The sequence below is a fragment of the Equus przewalskii genome, chromosome 14 (assembly GCF_037783145.1).
Source record: "Equus przewalskii isolate Varuska chromosome 14, EquPr2, whole genome shotgun sequence".
Lineage (NCBI taxonomy): Eukaryota > Metazoa > Chordata > Mammalia > Perissodactyla > Equidae > Equus > Equus przewalskii.
The window spans coordinates 11,066,437-11,087,079 of record NC_091844.1 but is presented as its reverse complement, the minus strand read 5'-3'; the positions used below and the strand labels follow the sequence as shown (position 1 = coordinate 11,087,079).

General features: G+C 39.4%; 1 protein-coding gene and 1 long non-coding RNA gene across 31 annotated transcripts in view; one reads left to right on the top strand and one right to left on the bottom strand.

Annotated features, from left to right (window-relative positions):
• Positions 1 to 20,643, top strand: part of VWA3B (von Willebrand factor A domain containing 3B) — a 201,082-nt gene that overhangs the window by 135,982 nt on the left and 44,457 nt on the right. For 15 of the 30 annotated variants that reach the window (XM_070572067.1, XM_070572064.1, XM_070572071.1 and 12 more), the window contains 4 exons: positions 5,682 to 5,798; positions 7,233 to 7,320; positions 7,405 to 7,561; positions 17,880 to 17,998. In XM_070572067.1, the coding sequence (XP_070428168.1) occupies positions 5,682 to 5,798; positions 7,233 to 7,320; positions 7,405 to 7,561; positions 17,880 to 17,998 (481 nt within the window). Of the gene's footprint in view, positions 1 to 5,648; positions 5,799 to 7,232; positions 7,321 to 7,404; positions 7,562 to 17,879; positions 17,999 to 20,643 lie in introns of all 30 variants that reach the window. The other 15 variants (XM_070572066.1, XM_070572063.1, XM_070572069.1 and 12 more) reach the window with 1 other exon arrangement.
• LOC139075503 (uncharacterized) lies at positions 7,308 to 15,241 on the bottom strand. The gene is made up of 2 exons (XR_011525884.1): positions 15,009 to 15,241; positions 7,308 to 9,043 (listed from the first exon to the last, which is right to left on the bottom strand). It is a non-coding gene; the product is annotated as an uncharacterized lncRNA (long non-coding RNA).

Below are 20,643 nucleotides of genomic sequence, written 5' to 3'. Positions count from 1 at the left end.
ATTTGGGCCTGGAGGTTTCTTTTCCAGGAGCTTTTTCATTAAGAATTCAATTTTTAAAAATGATGTTAGGGCTATTAATATTGTCTATTTTATCTCAGTTGAGTTTTGGCAGTTTGAGGTTTTTGAGACAGTGGTCTGTTTTGTCTAGCTTGTAAATTTATGAGTGCAGATTTGTTCACTGTATCCCTTTATTACCTTTTTAGTGGCTGCAAGGTCTATAGGGATGGCCCATATGTCACTCCTGATGTTAGTGCTCTGAGTCTTCTCTTTCTCTCTTTTCTTCCTGTCTTTTCCAATCTTGATAGAGGTTTTATCAGATTTATTGGTCCCCCTCTCTGAAAAAACAGCTTTTTTGTCTCATTGATTTTTCCTAATGTTTTATTTTTTTAAGATTTCATTTTTCCTTTTTCTCCCCAAAGCCCCCCGGTACATAGTTGTGTATTTTTAGTTGTGGGTCCTTCTAGTTGTGGCATGTGGGACGCCGCCTCAGCGTGGCTTGATGAGCGGTGCCATGTCCATGCCCAGGATCCGAACCAGTGAAACTCCGGCCGCTAAAGCAGAGCACACAAACTTAACCACTCGGCTACAGGGCCGGCCCCTAATGTTTTATTATTTTTAATTTCATTGATTTCTGCTCTTCATTGTTTCCTTCCTTCTGCCTGCTTTAGTTTTATTTTGCTTTTATTTTTCTAGTTTCTTGAGTTAAGAATTTATTATTTATTTGAGATATGGTCACGTGCCACATAATGATGTTTTGGCCAACAACAGGTTGCATGCATAATGGTGGTCCCATAAGATTAGCACCATAAGCATACGTGTGTAGTGGGCTATACCATCGAGGTTTGTGTAAGTGCACTCTGTGATGTTCACACAACAATGAAGTCACCTGAGGCATTTTTCAGAATATTTTCCCATTGTTAAGCAACATATGACTATATTTCCTCATTTCCAACGTAAGCATTTAGTGCTATAAATTTCCCTCCCAGCACCCTTTTAGCTACATCTCACATACTTTGATTTGTTGTGTTTTTGTTTTCATTCAGTTATAAGTATTTTTCTTTCCTTTAAGACTTCCTCTTTGACCCACAGATTATTTATAAATGTGTTGTTTAACTTCCACGTGTTTAGAGTTTTGCCTGTTGTCTTTCTGCGATCGATTTCTAGTTTGATTCCACTATGGTCAGAGAACACATTCTGTATGATTTTAATTCTTTTCCTTTTTTTTTGAGGTTTGTTTTAATGCCTAATATATAATTTATGTTGATAAATATTTGATGGACACTAGAAAAAAATGGGTATTCCAGTGTTTTTGAGGACAGTGTTCCCTCTATGTCAGTTAGATCTTGCCGGTTTGTTCTGTTCAGATTTTCTCTGCCCTTGTTGATTTTGTGTGTAGTAGTTCTTTCATTTGTTGACAAGGAAGTTATGAGATCCCAACTGTATTTGTTGACTTGCCTACTTTTCTTTTCAGCTCTTCGACTTTTAGCTTCAAATATTTGAGGCTGAATCAGTTTGTGTATACCTATTTAGGATCTATGTGTCTTCCTGATGGATTGATCCCTTTATTATGTAAATTTTCTTTGCTCTCCAATGTATTCTATCAGATATTAAGATAACCACTCCATCCTTTCCCTTCAATCTACCTATGTTGCACTTGAAGTAAATTTCTTCTAAGAGTCTATCATTTAATAGTGGTCTTTTATCCACTCTACCAATATGTGTCTTTTGATTAGTGTAATTAAACCATTGACATTTAAAGTGATTATTGGTATGTTAGCACGTACTTCTGTTATTTTGTAATTTTTCTATTCATTTTCACTGGTTTCATTCCTCCATTTCTCTTTTCTTGCCCTCTTTCAGGTTATTTGAACTTTTAAAAAAATTCTATCTTGGTTTATTTGTAGTGTTTGGAGTGTATCTCTTTGGTTTCTGTAGTGATTTCTCTGGGTATGAAAGCATATGGATGAGACTTATAAGAATCTACTAGCATCAACATTTTACCAATTTGTGTGAGTATGGAAATCTTACTTCAATTTAGATTTCTTTATTTTCTCCCTCCTTTTTTTGTTGAGGAAGATTGTCCCTGAGCTAACATCTGTGCCAATCTTCCTCTATTTCATATGTGGGACGCCACCACAGCATGGCTTGATGAGCGGTGTGTAGGTCCATGCCCAGGATCAAACCTGCAAAACTGGGGCTGCCAAAGCAGAGCATGTGAACTCAACCACTCTGCCACCGGGCCAGCCCCTATTTTCCTCAATTTTAAATATCATTGTCTTGAGCGTCAGGTGGTGGTTTACTTTTTATTTAAATCATCAAATATGATTTATAAATCTTATGGGGAAAGGATAGTCTATTGTATGTACCATATTTTTGCTCTCTTTCGTTCTTCCTTCCTGGTTCTCCAAAATTCCTCCTTTTATCTTTTCCTTTCTGTCTGGAGAATGTTCTGTATTCAGTCTTCAAAGACAGGCCTGCTAGCCACAATTATTTTTTTACTTTTTCTTTGTCTAGGAATGTTTTTATTTTCTCTTCATTCCTGAAGGACAATTTTGGCATATTCAGAATTTGTAGTTTATTGTTCTTTCGTTTTTGTAGTTGAAAATATTGAGCCTCTTTCTCTGCCCTGCTACATTTTAAATGAGAAATCTACTGACACCCTATGTGGTGTTCCCCTATAGGTAATGTGTCCTTTCTCTCTGGCTGCTTTCTAGATTGTTCTCTTTGTCTCTAATTTCCAAATGTTTAACTGTAATGCATCTTGGCATGGATTTCTTTGAATTTATTATGGTTGGGATTTTCTTAGCTTCTTGAATCTGTACATTATGTCTTTCAGCAAATTTGGGAAGTTTTTATCTACTATTTCTTCAAATAATCTCAGTCCCACTTTCTTTCTCCCTGTCCTTTTGGAACTCTGATAATATGAATGTTGGATATTTTGATCTTGTCCTACAGTTCCCTAAGACTCTATCTTTTTTTCAAGGTATTTCCTCTCTGTTGTTAAATTGGCTGAATTCTACTGTTCTGTCCTCAAGTTCTCTGATACTGTCCTCTGTCAATTCCACTCTACTACTGAGCCCATCCAACAAGTTTTTTTTCTCTCTTTTTTTTTTTTTTTGAGGAAGATTAGCCCTGAGCTAACATCTGCTGCCAATCCTCCTCTTTTACTGAGGAAGACTGGCCCTGAGCTAACAGCTGTGCCCATCTTCCTCCGCTTTATATGTGGGATGCCTACCACAGCATGGCTTGACAAGTGGTGCCATGTCCAGACCCAGGATCGGAACTGGCCAACCCCAGGCTGCCGAAGCAGAATATGCGAACTTAACTGCAGCACCACCGGGCCAGCCCCTGAACAAGTTTTTTTGGTTTTTGTTATTTTATGTTTCAGTTCTACAATTTCCACTTGGGAATTTTTATAACTTCTATTTTTTTGCTGAGATTTTCTATCCGTTCATTTGTTTCAAGGTAATTTGTAATTAATTGTTGAAGCATTTTTAAGACAGCTTCTTTGAGACTCATGTCAGATAATTCCAACTTCTGATTCATTTTGGCGTTGGAGTCATTTGACTGTTTTTTCTCCTTCAAGGTATGATTTTCTTGGTTCTTGATAGGGTGGGTGATGTTGTAATAGTATCTTTAACATTTTGTCTATTACATAAGGGACTCTGGCTCCTGTTTAAATCGTTTATTTTAGGAAGTGCTTGCCCTGGTTAAGGTGAGCACATAGGCCTTGGCCTGCTTTTGTGAGCTGTGGTTCTGATGGCAATTTAATTTTCACAGCCTTCGTGGTATTATTTTGGTGCTTGGTTTTCTGGTGGCACTGGGGCTCCTACTGGTCCCTGCTGCAGCTGCCTGAGAGAGCAGCAAGACTTTCCTCAGGTTGGGGTGCTAGATGTCTCTCCATGGGGGAGGACTGTTACAGCTTCCCCCACTACTGTCTCACGTCTCTGGGCATGAGGGGAAGATCCTTGAACCCAGAGAGACCAAGAGGCTTCCTGGAATGGGCTAATTACTATATCTTGGTCCCTCCTGCATGAGCTGTCCATTTATCCTTGTGTCTCTGTGCAAGGGAGGCATGTCTTGGACCCTGGGAACAAAGAGGCTTCCCACATCGGGCCCCGAGTGTGACTGGATCCCTTTTGCCAGGCCTGCTCCCCATTCCAATAAGTCTGAGTTTTGCTAAAGAAGCTACTTGCTATTCATCCTAAACATTTTAAAGGCCTTTTATTGCTTCCACCATTTCACTTAGATTTTGGATCCTTGCTATTGATAGGCAGTCCTGTGCTGAATTTTTATTCTGTTTCAATTTTTAATGTAGAAGAGTGATGAAATGTGGGGATTCAATATACAGAGCTTGGGGAGTAGTTAAATGCTTGAATACACTGCCAGAAAAATGTGTTTTTATTCAGTATTTGCAGGGTTTAAGAAAAGTACAGTTTTTATATTTGGGAACTTTTGGAGCTAAATGTCATTTTCATTTTGGCACACCAGTGTATGTGGTTGCTTTTGCCTAGTGCTTCTGGTCAAAGTGGCCTGTAAGTGTGGTCAGGGCAGGAGTTCACCTCTTCCGTGTGGATCATTTATCTCTTTTGCTGATAGGCATAGTTCCCGAGGAAATTTATCCTTAATTTCTGGTCACAGAGGCAACCAAGATGGGACTCACCCTTTTGTTGCCTAGAAAACGATGAATAGCACACTCCTATTTCTATGCATGGAAACCACTGATGTTGCCTCTCTGTGCCAAAGATAGACAACTTTTAGATTCTTAATCTTCATTCTAATTATCTAATTTCTTATAGGAGATGGTAAGTCCCTTCTTGTTGAAAACAAGGATACATTTCATTCATAAATACTACATAAAGCCTTGATATTTCTGCTTCTAAATTGTGAAGTACAGAATACATTGACCATTAATGTAGCTTATTTAATCACATTTGAAAAGTAATCAAAATGTCTTGGTACAGGCTCATTGTCCTCTAAAGCACACAGATTAAATGTCAGTGTGTGATAAGTGTCTACTTGCTAGTTAAAGGGACCCAACCAGAAGGTAGAAAATAATATAAATAAAGTTGTTGGACAGCAGCTGTGGTAAGAAGAGTTTCTAAAATGGCCCACCAAAGATGGCCCACTCTAAACCCTGCATCTTGTGAATATGATGAGGCATCGTTCCCATGATTATGTTGCGTTGACCTTAAGACAGGGTTATCTAGGGGACCCAGTGTACTCACATGAGCCCTTAAAAGCAAGGGCTTTTGCCAGCTAGCGGCAGAGGGAAAGTCAGAAAGGCTTGAAGCATGAAGGGAACTCAGTGTGTCGTTGCTGACTTGAAGATGAAGACGGTCATGTGGGTAGGAGTGCAGGTGTTTAAGGAGCTGAGCGAGGCCCCCGGCTGACAGCCAGCAAGGGAACAGGGACCTCAGTCCTACAGCTGCAAGGAAGTGCATTCTGTCAACAACCTGAATGAGCTTGGAAGCAGATTTCTCTCCAGGAGGGGTAGAGCTTGGCTCAGATTGATGGACCAAGCCATTACCACAGCGTTCAGTTGCTGGCAGACTGTCCTCTGAGGGTTGGGAAACTGAAACTGCCATTTTTTTTTGAGGATCCAAGGAAATAGTTTTATCTAATAAAATTTCTTCTTCCATCCCAAGTTTCTTTAACCCCTCTCCCTGTGACACCAACAGAATCAACCAAAACCAGCCTGCTCAGAAGCCAGATGTCCACCCTCAAGAGCTCAGCTTGCAGTGAGAGGAAGGACGGCCTTTCCCATTCCAGCAGCTGGAACACTCCACGTGACAGAGGCAAGCCAGAGAGGGGTCTCTAGGTCAGGAAGCCCAGGCTGACCTCCCTTCACCCAGTGTGTCTGCTCCTGAAAAAGCGGGTATAGATGCTTTGAGGGGAAACAAATCATCGTTAAGTGGGTCCAGATTGCTTCCTTTTCAGAGGACTCCACTGTAAATCAGGTCTATCTGCTTTAGTGAACTAGATTTTCCTAGGGCAAGACTCACGCTTACTGTGCCCGGGTGTGTAATGGACACGTGGCTCGCATCACTGTGGTGCTAGTGGTAATGCTGCTGCCACTCTGTGGCTGGAGTTTGAAAATCTGACTTCATAGTTGGTTTATTTTCTTCCCTTCATTCACAGGTGGTGATGCCATCTAAGAGCCCCTCTCTGGCCCATACTTTCAGCCTTTTGGGGGCTAAATGTGAGGAAAATATGACATTTCCACATAATTTTTATTACTATTGATAAAAGCACTATTCTTAAAATAGTAAATTTCTGAAAGTTTAAGTCCTGTAGTACTTTCCCCTGTATTTCAAATAGTTCATAGATGATAAATCCCAGCTAAACACACACACACACACACACACACACACACAATCCCCTAGGTAGTAAGAAGCACCTGAGTGGCAAATTTATACGTGTTGTTACTCAGTCATAGCTTAATCAAACCTCGTGTTCTTCAGTGCTGATGGGTGTGATGGCTTTTCCTCAGTTTCAATTAAACTGTCATACTTCCTCTGTCTGCTATGTGCACAATCCTTAAAGGGCTTATCGTATGGTGATTAGGATGTGATTTCTTAGACATTTGGCTAACTCATTCCCAAACGCCCTTCCTAGATTCTGCTGATTCAACTAGCTAATATACCTTTCCATTTCTAAATCCAAGTTTTCTTAAGGATATACATTAAAAACTCCAAATATTAGTTTGGAGACTTGAACCTACAACTAAACAGGACCTAGTAGAGATTTGGGTTTTCTGCGTAGAGCAGAGGAACCACAAAACAAACTATCAGAAACTAAAATGTTGATCAAGGCTCCCTTGTATAACTTGGGGGTAGTCTAATGAGGGTAATATTGAACAATTGTTGGTTAATCGTGTTCTTATTTAACATTTAAAAAACGTATTTTCTGGAGAATGAGAGAATGAGTGTGTCTCATTCTTCCATGGAGAGAGATCTCAGTGAAGATGGGGTGAGGTAGATAAACAAAGCAATGATGGTACCATGATAGTACAATGATAGCACCATGTTTACCTATGCATTGGTCTTTAGTATAACTTGCAAATGAATCTTGCAAATGAATCTCCCATGCTAACAGATCATTGTTCTCTGAAATGTGGTCCATGTATTAGCCCTCAGTCACAACTGAGCTCAGAGATGAGTGATCTTTTTGCATTTTGATAAAACCCCATATATCAGGAAATTATACAACTGCCATTTCCCCTTTCACAGAAATGAGCATCCTGCTGGCAAATGGGTATCCAGACGACAAAGCATTAGAAAGATTGACTCTAGAGGGTAGCCAGGTTTATGACCAAGAGTGAGTACTTTAATTTTACTAGGACAATTTCATTATGTTTTTGTCTGTTATAAACTTTAAAACATCACAGTCTTGTGTTCTTAGTTCTTTAGCTGTGTCTTCAGCAACCTGGCTCAAGACGCACGGCTTGGTCGCCAAGAAGCTCACCATCATGGATGCCTTGTCAGTGACAGCGGTCCCTCACAGCCCCACCTATGTTCCCATTCTGGACAAGCATGTTGTTTCCAAGGTCTTTGATGAGGTAAACCTGATTTTCTATATGTCCCTAGTTGATATATTTTTCATTTCCTGTTCGAATAAAAAGTAGTTCACTTCAGTCTTGTACAGTTGTAACAGAAATGTATTTCAGCTATTGGAAAAGCATTATTTTAAAGGCAGTAAAATGGAGAGAGAAAAGCCCTTAAGCATTTTTATTTTTAAGGCGAGAAGAAATTGGCCTTTGTCAGGTTGGTTGTTCGTGGCTCGCTGCTGACGGGTAGCAGTGTGGAGCTGCAGAACTGTCTGAAAAGCCTCCAGCTCAGAGTCCTGAGTCTTGAGTGGACATCACCCAATGTCAAAGGGTAGGGAGAACTTGAGAGAGGTTATGTCTTTCCGTTGCTTCCCTTCCCTTCCTAAATACAGTGCTGCTGTTCCATCGTAAAAGTCTCCAAAGGAAATGTCAGAGAGAGAAAGAGAGAGGGAGAGGCAGAGACAGAGACAGAGAGACTGAGGGATTGTGAGAGACCCTGTGAGGGAGCCAGAAAAGAAGAGAGTGATTGTCATGTCCTGGAAGGAGAAAAAGAGCTTCCAGTAGGAGGGCGTGGTGGGGTTAAATGTGGAGGAAGGCAAAGAAGTAGTGAAAAGCTTCCCTTGAATGGGGCAGCTGGTGGGTCCTGGCCCTCAGCAAGAGCAGCTGCAGTGGGGCAGCCAGATTGCACAGGGATGAGGAACAGGAAAGAAACAAGGATATGAAGATGGAACCCCGGGGCTTCCTGGCCAATGTAACAGTAGCTAAGAATTTCACGAGGAGTATATCAGGCTTTACAGTCTCTAAATGCAAATAATATCCTTAAAAGACCTTATCTCATACTGAAATATTTACAGGGGAAATGTGAGTTGTTCGGGATATGCTTCAAAATAATCTGGATGGTGGGAGTAGTGGAGGGGCAGGAGGAGTAGATAAAGCAAGACTGGCTTGAGCTGATAATTGTTAAATTTGGGTAATAAGAATATAGAGTGAGAGGAGGCTCATTCTACTCTTCTGGCTACTGTTTTACATATTTGAAATTTCCCCTAATAGAAAGTTGAAAAGACCCCAGCTTTATCTACCTAGTCTTGCTCTAGCTGAGGTTCGATGGAAGGAACCAGGAGGAAGCAGATGAATTAGTGAATTTTTCGATTAGTCACAGTTAAGAAATTACAGCCATGGAGTTCAGCATGCGTCCTGGTTTGACATGGCCCGTGGTTCTTGCTCTGGAGGTGGTGTGTGATCGCTTAGGCTGAGCTCCTGATGACTTTGCCGCAAGGTGCGTGGTCTTTCCCTGGCTGTCATCTTGTGACTGGCAGATTCTATTTATACCTTCAGTGAGCTCTAACCTGATTAGTCAGATATCAACTTATCACGTGAACTTGACTTCTTCCGGAAGCAACACAGGGAAACTGGGCACTGATTCATTTCTTCTAGGAAATTTGTTGACAGCTTCTCATATTCTCTGCATTTATTTTATTAATTTTCTTGTTTTACCTGGAATAAAATATATTTAGTGAACTCTCCCTAGGAATAGAATTTTCTTGCGCTTACCCTGTCTCCTTCTAAACCTCCAGTTACCTGAGATGCATTGAAAAGTAAATCCCTCAAAAAACTAATATGATAGGGTGGGGGAGCATAAGCATAAAATTAAAGGAAAAAACCATAAGGGAAGGATTTATAGAGTGAATACATAAAAATGTTATTTTGCATAAAAATATTTTAATCAAATAAAGGCAGATATCAGAAAAATATTTTTAACATATCACAGAGTTGTATGAGAAATATCTTAGATATGTGTGTTTGTGTGTTTGTATCCATATAAATCCATACGTGTGGTGTGTGTGTGTGAGTGTATAAATCAGTGTCAGTGTTCAGTATATATACAGATATGCACACTCATGCCATAAAGGAATAAAAAAATGATAGATACCCTAGTGGAAAATCTAGGAGAAAAAGGTAGGAAAAAAATAAGGTCAAAACCAAAGACAAAAATATTTCTTACTGATAACCAAATATATGCATTTAGAAAAAAAGCAGATTGAAAAAAAAATTAGACAACTCTCAACCATTATCAAATTTTTATGGTTAAAAAATACTAATAAACAGTGATGGCAAAGATGGGATGAAATTAGAACTTTTATGTCCTGCTGGTGGGAGTATAAATTGGCGCAACCTTGGCAATGTGTTCAGAGGTGTTGGCTTACAGTCTTTCCTCCAGCAAACCCATATGTAGATATTTCATAATCTATGCAAGGAAACAATCAGAAATACTGACAAATACATTGTCAGAATTTGTCAGAATTGTTATTGCTGCCTTATATCTAAAAATGAGAAAATTGAAAACCATCTAAATATCTGGTAGGCACATCTATATGATGGGATGTCATATATCCATTAAACACTGTGTTTCTGTAGCATAAGTAATGACGTGGGAAAAAGCTCTCAATATAATGCTAAATGAAAAAATCAGGGTACAAAACTCTGTATATAATATGTTAATTTGTATATAAGTATGATGTGGGCATGGCACTCTTTCACCCTCCCTTTTCACTTTTACCAAAATGTTAACAGTATTTATCTGAGTGGTGAGATTATTAAAGATTTTTGGATTTTGTTTATGTGCTTTTTCGTTTTTGTGGTCATACTTTTAACTTTGAATATGTATTAATGATACACCAAGAAAAAATGTTAAGAGAAACAGACCTAAAACAAATAATAAAATGGTGTAAATACCAAAGGAACTTAATTTTTAATTAATTTGTTGGTTTATTTTTATTTGATAAGTAATAAATGAATACGTTCTAGGTATAGAATGACCAATTGAAGCCTTTAGAGAAAAATGTGGAAGCTTCTCCCTCAACTGCTCTCATCTATGAAGGGAACACTGAATAGTTTGGCAAATATCCTTTCAATCCTTTTTCTACACACACACGCATATGTATGTGTATACAGAATGTACATTTATATACATATACATGATAATTTTAATAAACAAATCAATCCCATATGGACTTGATGTTTTATCTTTTCTAAATTATCTTTCATCTTATACAAATTATCTTTAAAAAATTAAGATCTTAGAGACCTTTCTGCGTGCATAGACATGAGTGTATCTTATTCTTATTCTTTGCAAGCTTCTTCCCTGTTATTAATGGACATTTACTTTGTGTTTGTCTATTACAACCAATCCTGTAACAGATTTCCTTGCAGATAGATTTTGGGCACATGTACAAGTGTGTCTTTAGAATAGATTCCCAGAGATGGGATAGCTGGACCCAAGACAGCCTTTTTCCTAACAGGAACTCTATATAATACTTGTTGATAAGCATTAGTTCAACGAGTGTAGAAATGTTTTGAGAACCATGAAAATAGCAGGCAAACATAAAATCTTATTCTTATTCAACTTGTCCTCTTCTCACCGGCTCTTACTCTGAATACGTGAATGTAGTAACTCCCTCCAGCATCCAGAAATTTGCTCTCCAGGATGTATGTAATATATCTGTACTCTGGGGATCATAATATACCTACTCTGAGACTGCTGTAGGATTAAAAGAAGTAATGCATATAATGGACAGTACTTAGCAGACACTCAATAAATACTGGCCTTTATTATAAAAATATTCAATAAGTATTACATGCCTACTGTATGCAGGCCCTGAGCTGGCCTCTAGAATACAGCCAAACAAGACAGCCAATGTTCCTACCCAAACACAATTTATAATCTCGCAGAGAAAGGAGCAATTAAAATAAGTTCTAGTCGAATGTGACGAGTGGGAAGTGCAGCGTGAGGATGCAGGATAAGCCCCTAGCCCGGTGTCAGTTGTCAGAGGAGGCTTTGGACCTGGCCTTAAGAGTTCGGACCTGAGGGATCTGTTCAGTCCAAGTTTGGATGGAGGGCAGAGAGGAGTTGTGAAGGTGATGAGGCAGGAGGAGTGTCCTAGGCAGTGGGGGAACATGTGGAGAGGTCCAAGGGTCAGAGAAAGTTTGTCATTCCTGAGAAGGTTTAGTGTGACTGGGGGAAGACGTTAAAGCTGGTGAAGGAGGCCTTGGGTGAGTTAAAGATTTCCAATGTCATCCTGAGGGGAACTGAAGGGTTTTTAGCAAACAAGAGAGAAGATCAAATTTGGATTTTGGCTGCAGTGTGGAGAATAGTTGGAGAGCTCTGAGTTTGGGAGGATAAGGGGCAGTCAGGAGGCAAGGCTTAGGCGACTCTGTCCCAGGTGCCAACACTGGGGGTGGGTCCAAGGCTGTTTGTAAAGTCAAGAGGACGGGACTAATCACATGTGGCTGAGAGAGAGAAGAATGTCGAGTGATTATCCAGAAGGGAAAACCAGGATAAAGAGTAGTGAGAGTCCTGTTCTTCAGAAGAACATTCTAGTCTTCTGACTCTAGAAAGCAAAGCCCAGGGAAGAGGGTGAACATTTTTCAAGTGCATTCCGTGGGCATTTGTGCTTGGTGCCTTTTGTGGCTTTGTAAATTCTCATCGCGAACCCGTGGGTGGGCAGCACACTGCCCAGCGTGCATAGCCTCCTCCATTATTGGCGGAGCAAGAATCACGATGGTGGTGGAAATACACTGCAGTTAATTCCAATTTCACCCTCAAAGCACGCTCACTTCTTTTATTCCTTAATATTTCCTCTGACTGCAAGAGACCCTCAGCTATAAATGGAAAGAATAGGAAAACAATTATCGAAACATATATCCCACTTAGTGAGATGTATGGCCTTTTGAGATTTGGTCCTAACATTTTATGAAAAAGTAGACAAAAAGTGGAATGAAGCCGAAAAGGATACATGAATCTTAACCCACTTCACTGAGAACTGTAATTGACTTTTTCTCCTATGTTCTGTGCACGGCCACATCTGTCTGGGTAGAACCATAAAGCAGTGTTTGGCTTTGTTCCCAGCTCTTTGTTTCATTCATGACTTATGTACGGGCTCTTTCTTCTTCTGGAGCACAATGCTGTTTTGATTTTCAGTGTCTCCTGGTCCAGCATCAAATCTGTCACCTTGGAAATGAAGTACTGAGCAGGCAGGTTGCCCTGGCAACTCTTCATTACATGATGCTAACTGGCACTTTTAGTTTCCAATGGACCAGAAAATTTTACCTTAGGTCTTTCAAAAGATTAACTCATCCCCAAATCATATACAGAATAAAATGGTTTTAGTTATTTGATGAATCTGGAATTCAAAGCTGTGTATTGCCAGTTGCTTTGAAAATAAAAGCGAAATAATTTGGGAACATTAGTCTGTACCTTTGGAAAGTCCACATCAGCATCATCATGATCATCATCATGTCTTTAGCAGCATGGAATCAGGCGTCCTGCCTTGCCCTTATCTGGGTTCAGCATGTAGCTTTGTGGTCAGGTAGCCTGGGCTTGCACCCCAGCTCTGTCATTTACTCCTGATGGGCCATGGCAAGGTCCCAAATCTCCTATGTGGTGAGACCTCATACTAGGTTCTGAGAGAAGCATTTGATCTCATCAAAGTTTCTCATCTAAAACTTAGAGCAACCTAGTGAGGTGGCTGTTCATCTCATTTCGCTGACAAGGAATGTTAGGTGCCAAGAGCTTAGGCATACCGCTAGAGACATGGTGATTTGTTGCTTTCAAATATTGTAGCGTTCAAAACTGAACTGATAGAAAAGCTTATTTTAATTCAAAAATTAAAAGGACAGTTATTACAAAAGCTGTATGTATTCATTGTGTAGACAAACTAGAAGATACAGATAAGTGAAAGAGAAAGAAATGAGTTTTAATTCCCCAAAGATGAATCATTTGGTGGTTATCTGGGCAGACCTTTTTCTCTACATATTTATCCGTTGTTTTTTGTTTTAGTTTTACCAACATGAAGTCAAACTGAATATACTGTTTTGTACCTTCATTTTTACTCAACAACCTATTGTGAACATCATTTCATGCCAGCAAATATTCATCTACTATTCATCTACTATACTATTTAAATTGAAAAAATAATCTTTCTATCTTTTAAAAGTGTAGATTGAAAAATGTGAGATGTAATCTACACTGCAGTAACAGATTTTCATGCATTTATGCAGGATCTTATTGACACATATGTTTGCCAGTTAATTTGTGGCCCTGCCTTCATTTTCTTCTGTGGAGCCTGGAGATGTTTCTGTTTGAAAGCAGAAGTTAAGCTTCAGCGCTCAGCAATGTGTACAACTGCCATGTCTATAATGTCATCGCCTCTATGTCCAGAGTCATCCGCGTGGGATTTGCACAGCTTTTGCATTTTCATTACTCAACGGCCAATCAGACCTCTCCTTGGCCAATCTGGCAGCAAGCTCAGGGATATTTATTGGAAGAAGTGATTTACTTGAAAAACAGTGAAGTTGGTGAATTTAGTTGGGGTTGAACAATAAATATGTAAACACCAGTTTCACACTATTTTCCATTTTCAAAATGCTGTGGGATTGCTTATAAACACGGCCAGGATGTTGTCAAGTAGAATTCTACCTGTGTTATTTTAACAAACAGCTGTGTGTACAGTTCTGCATCCTGCTTTCTTCATTTAGCATATGTTGTGAACATATTTCCTTGTAACGACCGTGTTTAGATGAACTTTAATGGTTGTACTAATATTCAATAATATGAATTACCATGATTTATTTAACTATCCCCCTGTTATCGGGCAGTTTACTTTGAATTTTAAGAGTGCCTGTTTTTCCGTATCTTTGCCAATTGCTGTGTGAAAATATTTCATTTTAATTTTCTGTTCTTTTATTATTTGAGAATAGTTTTCTTATGTAAGTTAAATATACTCTGAAAATCTTGTTTGCATTATTCTCGTTCTTAGCAAACACCACTTTAAAAATAGCAGAGTTACACTTTTCCCACACCTCAATCACCAAGAATTCAAATTTGGTAGAATCCAAACTTAATTATGTCTTATAATATAGATAAACTTTTAAAAGTTGTTGAGCCTTGACCATTATTTTAATTTATATTTGGTTTTAGTCTTTCATGTGTTCAATTAGTAGTTACTTTGTACATGTATTGTACTAGAAACTACTGTTTTTAAAAAGGAATAAAGAGCTATAGAGTTTAGTGGAAAGGGAAGCCATATTAAAAAACCGCAATTCAGTGTACATATCTAGAGAGGTTGAATGAGAAAATATGTAGAGAGTGCCCCGTGCTTGGTAGAGAGTACAGGAGAAACACTGTTATTATTATTGATGAAACTATTCTCAACTACAGTGGTTGCTTACAGGGTATCTCTGATCCAACAGTGGGAAAAGTCTAACAGAATCAGCCCAAATTGGCAGTGAATTCCAGCTCTTCTGCTGTTATCGTTTCTCTCTCGATCTCAGTCTCTCTCTACCACCTTTCCTCCCTCCCTCCCTCCCCCATAGTTAAAATCTTCCCACACAGGGTGTGATTATTAATATCAATTTGGTTAGGCTTCTAGGTTAACATCAAAAGAACTGAAGTAGGTAATACCTTGAGGCTCTCTTTGGTTATCAAATATTGTCCAGAAGAGCCCCTCATTAGTTGGTTTTGCTTGATTTGCATTATAAGAGGTAATAAGTAAACCATTTTCAAAGGAAGTGTGATCAGCTGGTTTTCTTCCCTCTCAAACAGAGCTGTCAGTTTCTTCATTAATCTCACTCTCCTCCCAACCCCCTTCCTTGCAGAAGTAGAGTGGCCATGATTCCGATCCCTTAAGTCCCTATGAGAATGCCCCTTATGACCTCATAATCACAGTAAATTTGACATCATAAAGAGAATATCTCATGGGACCTCCACATGACCACCATGTTGTAAAAGCTAAGACCACAGACTGCCGGTGTGGAGTATGACTTTGTCTTTCCCTAAATCTGCAAGCAGAAAGGAATGAGAGTGGGTGCACATGAGCCAGATTTGAACTACTACCACACAGAAGTACACGATGGCCGTACAACGCATGAGATCCAAATTCACAAAAGAGGCAGGTAGAACATTAAACAATAGGGTTTCTTTAAGTACATTAAGTACATTCTTCAAGTACATTAAGTCAGGAGTCAAGCTGAGCATGGTGAAATACTATAATGTTGTTAAATATTTTGTGATAGTGATTTGCAATTGAGCCATAAAAGCTGGCAAGCTTGAAGAGCTATTTATAGACTCCTTAAGGATGTTTTTTCCAGGGGTGATGAAAACATGAGGGTCTTTCATTTGTTGAGACTGACTTTTTTTTCTTCTGAAAGTTCCTGTGATATGTGGCTCTATTTTGAAAGATGGGCTTTGGATTTTTTTTCACTTCTGCAAGCTTTCCTCTGTTTTCAAAGTCCAGTCTACTCACCTTTTAATGCACTGTTCTGGCTCTTTCCCTTTGATGAAGGTGGCTTAGAAGCCACGTGATAAATTTATGTGTCTGACAAGTTTGACTATGCAGCCTCTTCACTTCTTTCTTTTCAGTTTTTTAAAGCTTTGCCTATGTTTTTGCTTAGGTCTTGATGTTTTAATTAATTAATTAAAAAATTAAATAAACAAAATTAATATATGTAATTTTCCATTTTAATGCCTATGTCTTCCAAGATATATTTTATTTTATTATTTAAAATATTATTCTTTTTCTTATCCATTTCTCCCCATCACACTTCTGTATGTTTTTGTACTTCTATATGACTGTTACATCTTTGAACAACGTAATCATAATTAATTTTAAGCATAATTAATATAAAGTTATTGTTAGATGGCTCATAAAATTAACCTCTTCTCAAATGAACTGACATTCTGATTGTTGATTTGCTCAGCTATCATTTTTGGCATTTTTTGTGTGTATACTTTGGAATTTTAGTTTGCTGGCTCATTTTAACAAGATGTTTTTAATCTGTCTTTCTCTCTTTCTCCTTCTGTTCTGTAGTTGCCTAAGTCCATCCCCTGGCACCCCCTGGTTGGCGGTTTGAGCTCCAGTTCCATGTTGATAGGGGAATGCTGTAGACGGCGGGTGGCTTGGTTGAGTCCTTGGTTGCGAGGCTACATCAGGGCTTTTTCTCGATATGCAGGGCCTTCTTTCAGGGGTGAGACATCCTCACACCAGTGCTGGCTTCAGGACTGAGGCTGATGTGGGCCCTTGTCTTACAGAGCGCTCATAGTCTCACTTGCTTCCCAGGAGTTGAGCTCCCACTCCCCTGCCATCTTTGGACACAGAGTCAACAAGCCCAGAGCTTCAACCCTGCCGACTTGTTCACAGTTCTGTTCAACTTTCTGTCTCTAGAAATCTGTCAACCATGCATCTTTCTTTTTCCTTCTTTCCTTCCTCTTTTCTTTTTTTTCTTTTTTTTCCTTTTTTTCTTACATAACAACAACAGTACAATTTTGGCATGATTTTGGAGGCAAGGGGGAACATAAAAGCACGAACTATATCATCTTGATTGAAAGTAAAGATTTACTTCTTAAAAGTAATTCCCCACATTTCCAAAATGCCTACATGCTCCTTGTGGTTGGAATCATAGGCAATATTGAAATGATATCGTGTCTTAGTATTCTCCTATTAGACTTTCTTTTTCTTTTTTTTTTAAATATTAAGATATGGAATATACCTTTTCATGAACATACATTTGTTCATTTATCCACAAATATTTGTTGAGGACACATTATGTGCTGGGCACTGTTCTAGGTGATAGGAATACAGTAGTGAATAAAGAAAAGTTCCTGCTCTGATGGAGCTTACATTCTGTTAGGGAGAGGTAGGCAATATGCAAAAAGGTAAACATATAATATTACCGGTAGTATTCAGATGGCGTGGAGTCAGAGACATCCCCAGACCCAGGAGTAAGCACCAGATGTGGCCAGAAAGAACTCAAAAGAAGCCCTCTCTTTCATTGATCACCAAGCCTTCTCTATTTCATATCTATAAGAACCTCATAAATTGAGAAAGAAAATGGTCAAAAGAAAGTAACCATAATCGGGTATCTTCAAGAGAAAACCAAATGAATAAGTATATGAAAAAAGATGTTTAACCCAACTAGTAATTTACAAAGTACCAACAATGAGCTCCGATTTCTTATCAGTCACTCTCATCAATTTGACAGAGGCTTATGAAGATAACACTCAGTTCTGACTAGGGTTTCCTGAAACAATTTTGTTTTCTTGTGTGTGTGGTGGTAGTTATTTTCAAAGTATATAGTTTTAAAAGTTGAAATGAAAAGGGTAGCAATGATATCTCTGATTCTTACTTTTTTCTTTATGATTGTATTTTCTAATTTTTCTACTATTATAATGTATTGATTTTACAGTTGGAAAAACATACCGTCCAGCCATGTAGACCATTTTTGAAGGCATGCATTAACCTATCAAATGACACTTTCCTTTGGCATTGATGCACAGGTGTTCCCTCTGGCACATGTGTGCCACGACACAAATAAGATGACACTGATTAACCCCCAAGGAGTCAACCTCAACATCTACAAGCAAAAAGTAGAACAGGCAATTAAGTCCTATGAAAGGTGAGTATCACTCCTGGCTGCTCTTTAATGGATGTGGAATTTGTTTGTTTTGACTTGCTTTCTCTTGTTTTAACTTGGGTTTTCCTCTGGAGCAGCTATTTAAAAATTGTCCATGCAGAATAGCAGCGGTAGCAGCAGCAGCTCACACAGGGGGCCTCCCGTGTGCAAGGCACTGCATTAGGCGCATCGCCTGAATATGTCCGGCAGAGTTTTAAAGAAACCGTCTTCCCTTTCCAAAATCTATAGAAATCTCATCTCCATGAGATCTTTAAAGCTTTCCCTTTGGCAGAGGGAATACAATCATTTCAGCATCTAACATTCTGTGAAGTGACTAAGAAAACTCCACAGTAATGAGATAATGGACATAATATATGTTATTATTTACATAATTTTTTATCAACATAAAGATGATGATCAAGTCGACCAGAGTATAAACTATACTCTTAAATGGTCACTGTGTCAGTGCTGAGATGGGGCCTCCTTTTCATGAGGGCAGATGACCCAGTCTCACCCTTGTCCCAGCTCCCTAATCCCCTCCCCAGCCCGCCCCTCAGCACTTAATTAGTCCTTAGTGCACAGCACTTAATTAAACTTTGAATGTGCCTAGCTTCTCCAGGCAAGCCTATGCTTGGTTCTGGAAGCTGTGCAATTGGGTTTCCATTTACCATCACGTGGGTGGGAAAAAGGAAATAAAGTACACAAAAGTTAACAGTGTGGCCCAGGCCAGCGTTTACTGGTCTACTGTCGTTTTGCAGCGTGTCTAGTGTGTGTTCAGAAGAAGTATAAGGCCTGACTCCTGCCACGTGGAGCCCACAGTCCAGTCCAGAGGCTGGTCCTTCCACACCATGCCCATCACAGGCCTCTCCAAATCTTATTCTTGAGCCTCTTCCGCTGGCCTCACCTGAGAATTGAGGCTGTCCTGCATGAGCCTCTTCAGCTGCCTCCACAGGCTCCTCAGGATTCCTCTGAGTCTTTGCCCGCCCTTCGTTTCTCTCTCAGGCAGCCTGACTCTGCAAGGCTCACCCTCCCCGTGGGTCTGAGACTTTGCTCTGCAGTTGCCCTCTCCCGTGGCGCTGCCTCTCTTCTCTGCCTTGGCACCAGGCAGGCCTTCCTTGCCTCTCAGCTCTGCTGCCACTCTTCCTGTCCCCCACCTGGCCTCTTTCACCCCTTCTTGCCGCAGCACCAATGGCCCTCCTCAGAGAGGCCTTTCTCCAGGGACTCTCCGCCCACCCTACGTGTGGCCCTCAGAGCGCTCACAGCCTCTGCACAGGCCTGTCTCTCCCCTGTGAGGACGTCAGCCCCCTTGTGTCCTCTTCCTAGCAGGTGTTGGTCTATATATATTTGACTACTGGAATTTAATTTGAATTTGATCTAATTCAAGTTTAGTTATTAACATCCATCAAATTCAGTTATTCAAAAATGTAATATAATAATATCATTCATATTATAATTTAATTTTCTTGAATTAATGAAATAGTTGAGTTCTGTAATTACCTGGTCTGTGAAAGCCTGGTGCAGGGCCACAAGCTAGGGCTCTGAGGGGTCAGACAGTTCTGCCTTTCATCCTTGGCTCTGACGTCTACTTGGCAAGCCAAGTGACGGTTGTGAGTGTCAGCTTCCTTATTTACCAGATCTATCTCAGGGTGGTTGTGAGAGCTGTGTAAATTATAGACGAAGAACAATTAACATTAATTACTTCTCCCTTTCATTCCCTGAATCTGCTGATCCTAAAATAACCATAAATAGATGGAATGTAATAGTCGCACAGCTCTTCCCATGACGTTGACCCTTTCCCGAGGGTCTCCAGCAGGACAGGGAACCTCCCTTCCCAGGCAGATGAGAGACCTTCTTTCTTAATAGGAAAAACAAAATACAAACAGTAGTGATTTGTCTCAATCTCTGGAAAAGCCTTTAGTACCCTTAGAGAAATATTATACTACATTGTTATTATTAATGATATTATTAATTTTGATATGATCAACATTTTAATACGATTAATATTATTTAATATTAATTATTGAATCATTATTAATTATTTGATGTTTATATTAAATGAATTTAATATTGTTTAATATGGTTATGTAATAATATTAATATTAACATTAATATTATACAGATAAAACTTCATCTTTTGTATTCAATATTATTTAAGAATTTGTTGGTATAAATGTCAGTTCCATTTCCATCTTGTTTCACTTGTCTAAAGATATGCAGAATATGAAACGTAATTAGTGAAACTCAGAGAGGCCCTCACGTCCAGTGCCCTCCCAGCACTGACTGCTGTCATCCCACACTCTACGAGGCTTTCCAGCGGTCGCCTACCCAGTCAGCTGGATCAGGATCAACACACTCTCAGCCGCCCTCAGTTTATACTCACCCACTTTGTCTTCCCTGTGTATTTTGAAATATTTCAGTGAAGATGGAAAATAAGGAATAACAAAGGTTATGAAAATATGCTCTTGGAAAAATATTTTCAAAAGGATTGAATTAAAATTAGAGACATATGGTAGCTAATTGGACCCACATTCACCAATGGTTTCTCAGAGTTTCCAGACCTCGCCCTTCTTCACGACCTGGAGGGAACGAACGTTGTTATTCCTGCTCACTTTATGGATGCAGCTCACTAATCCTCTGCACCAAGGGTG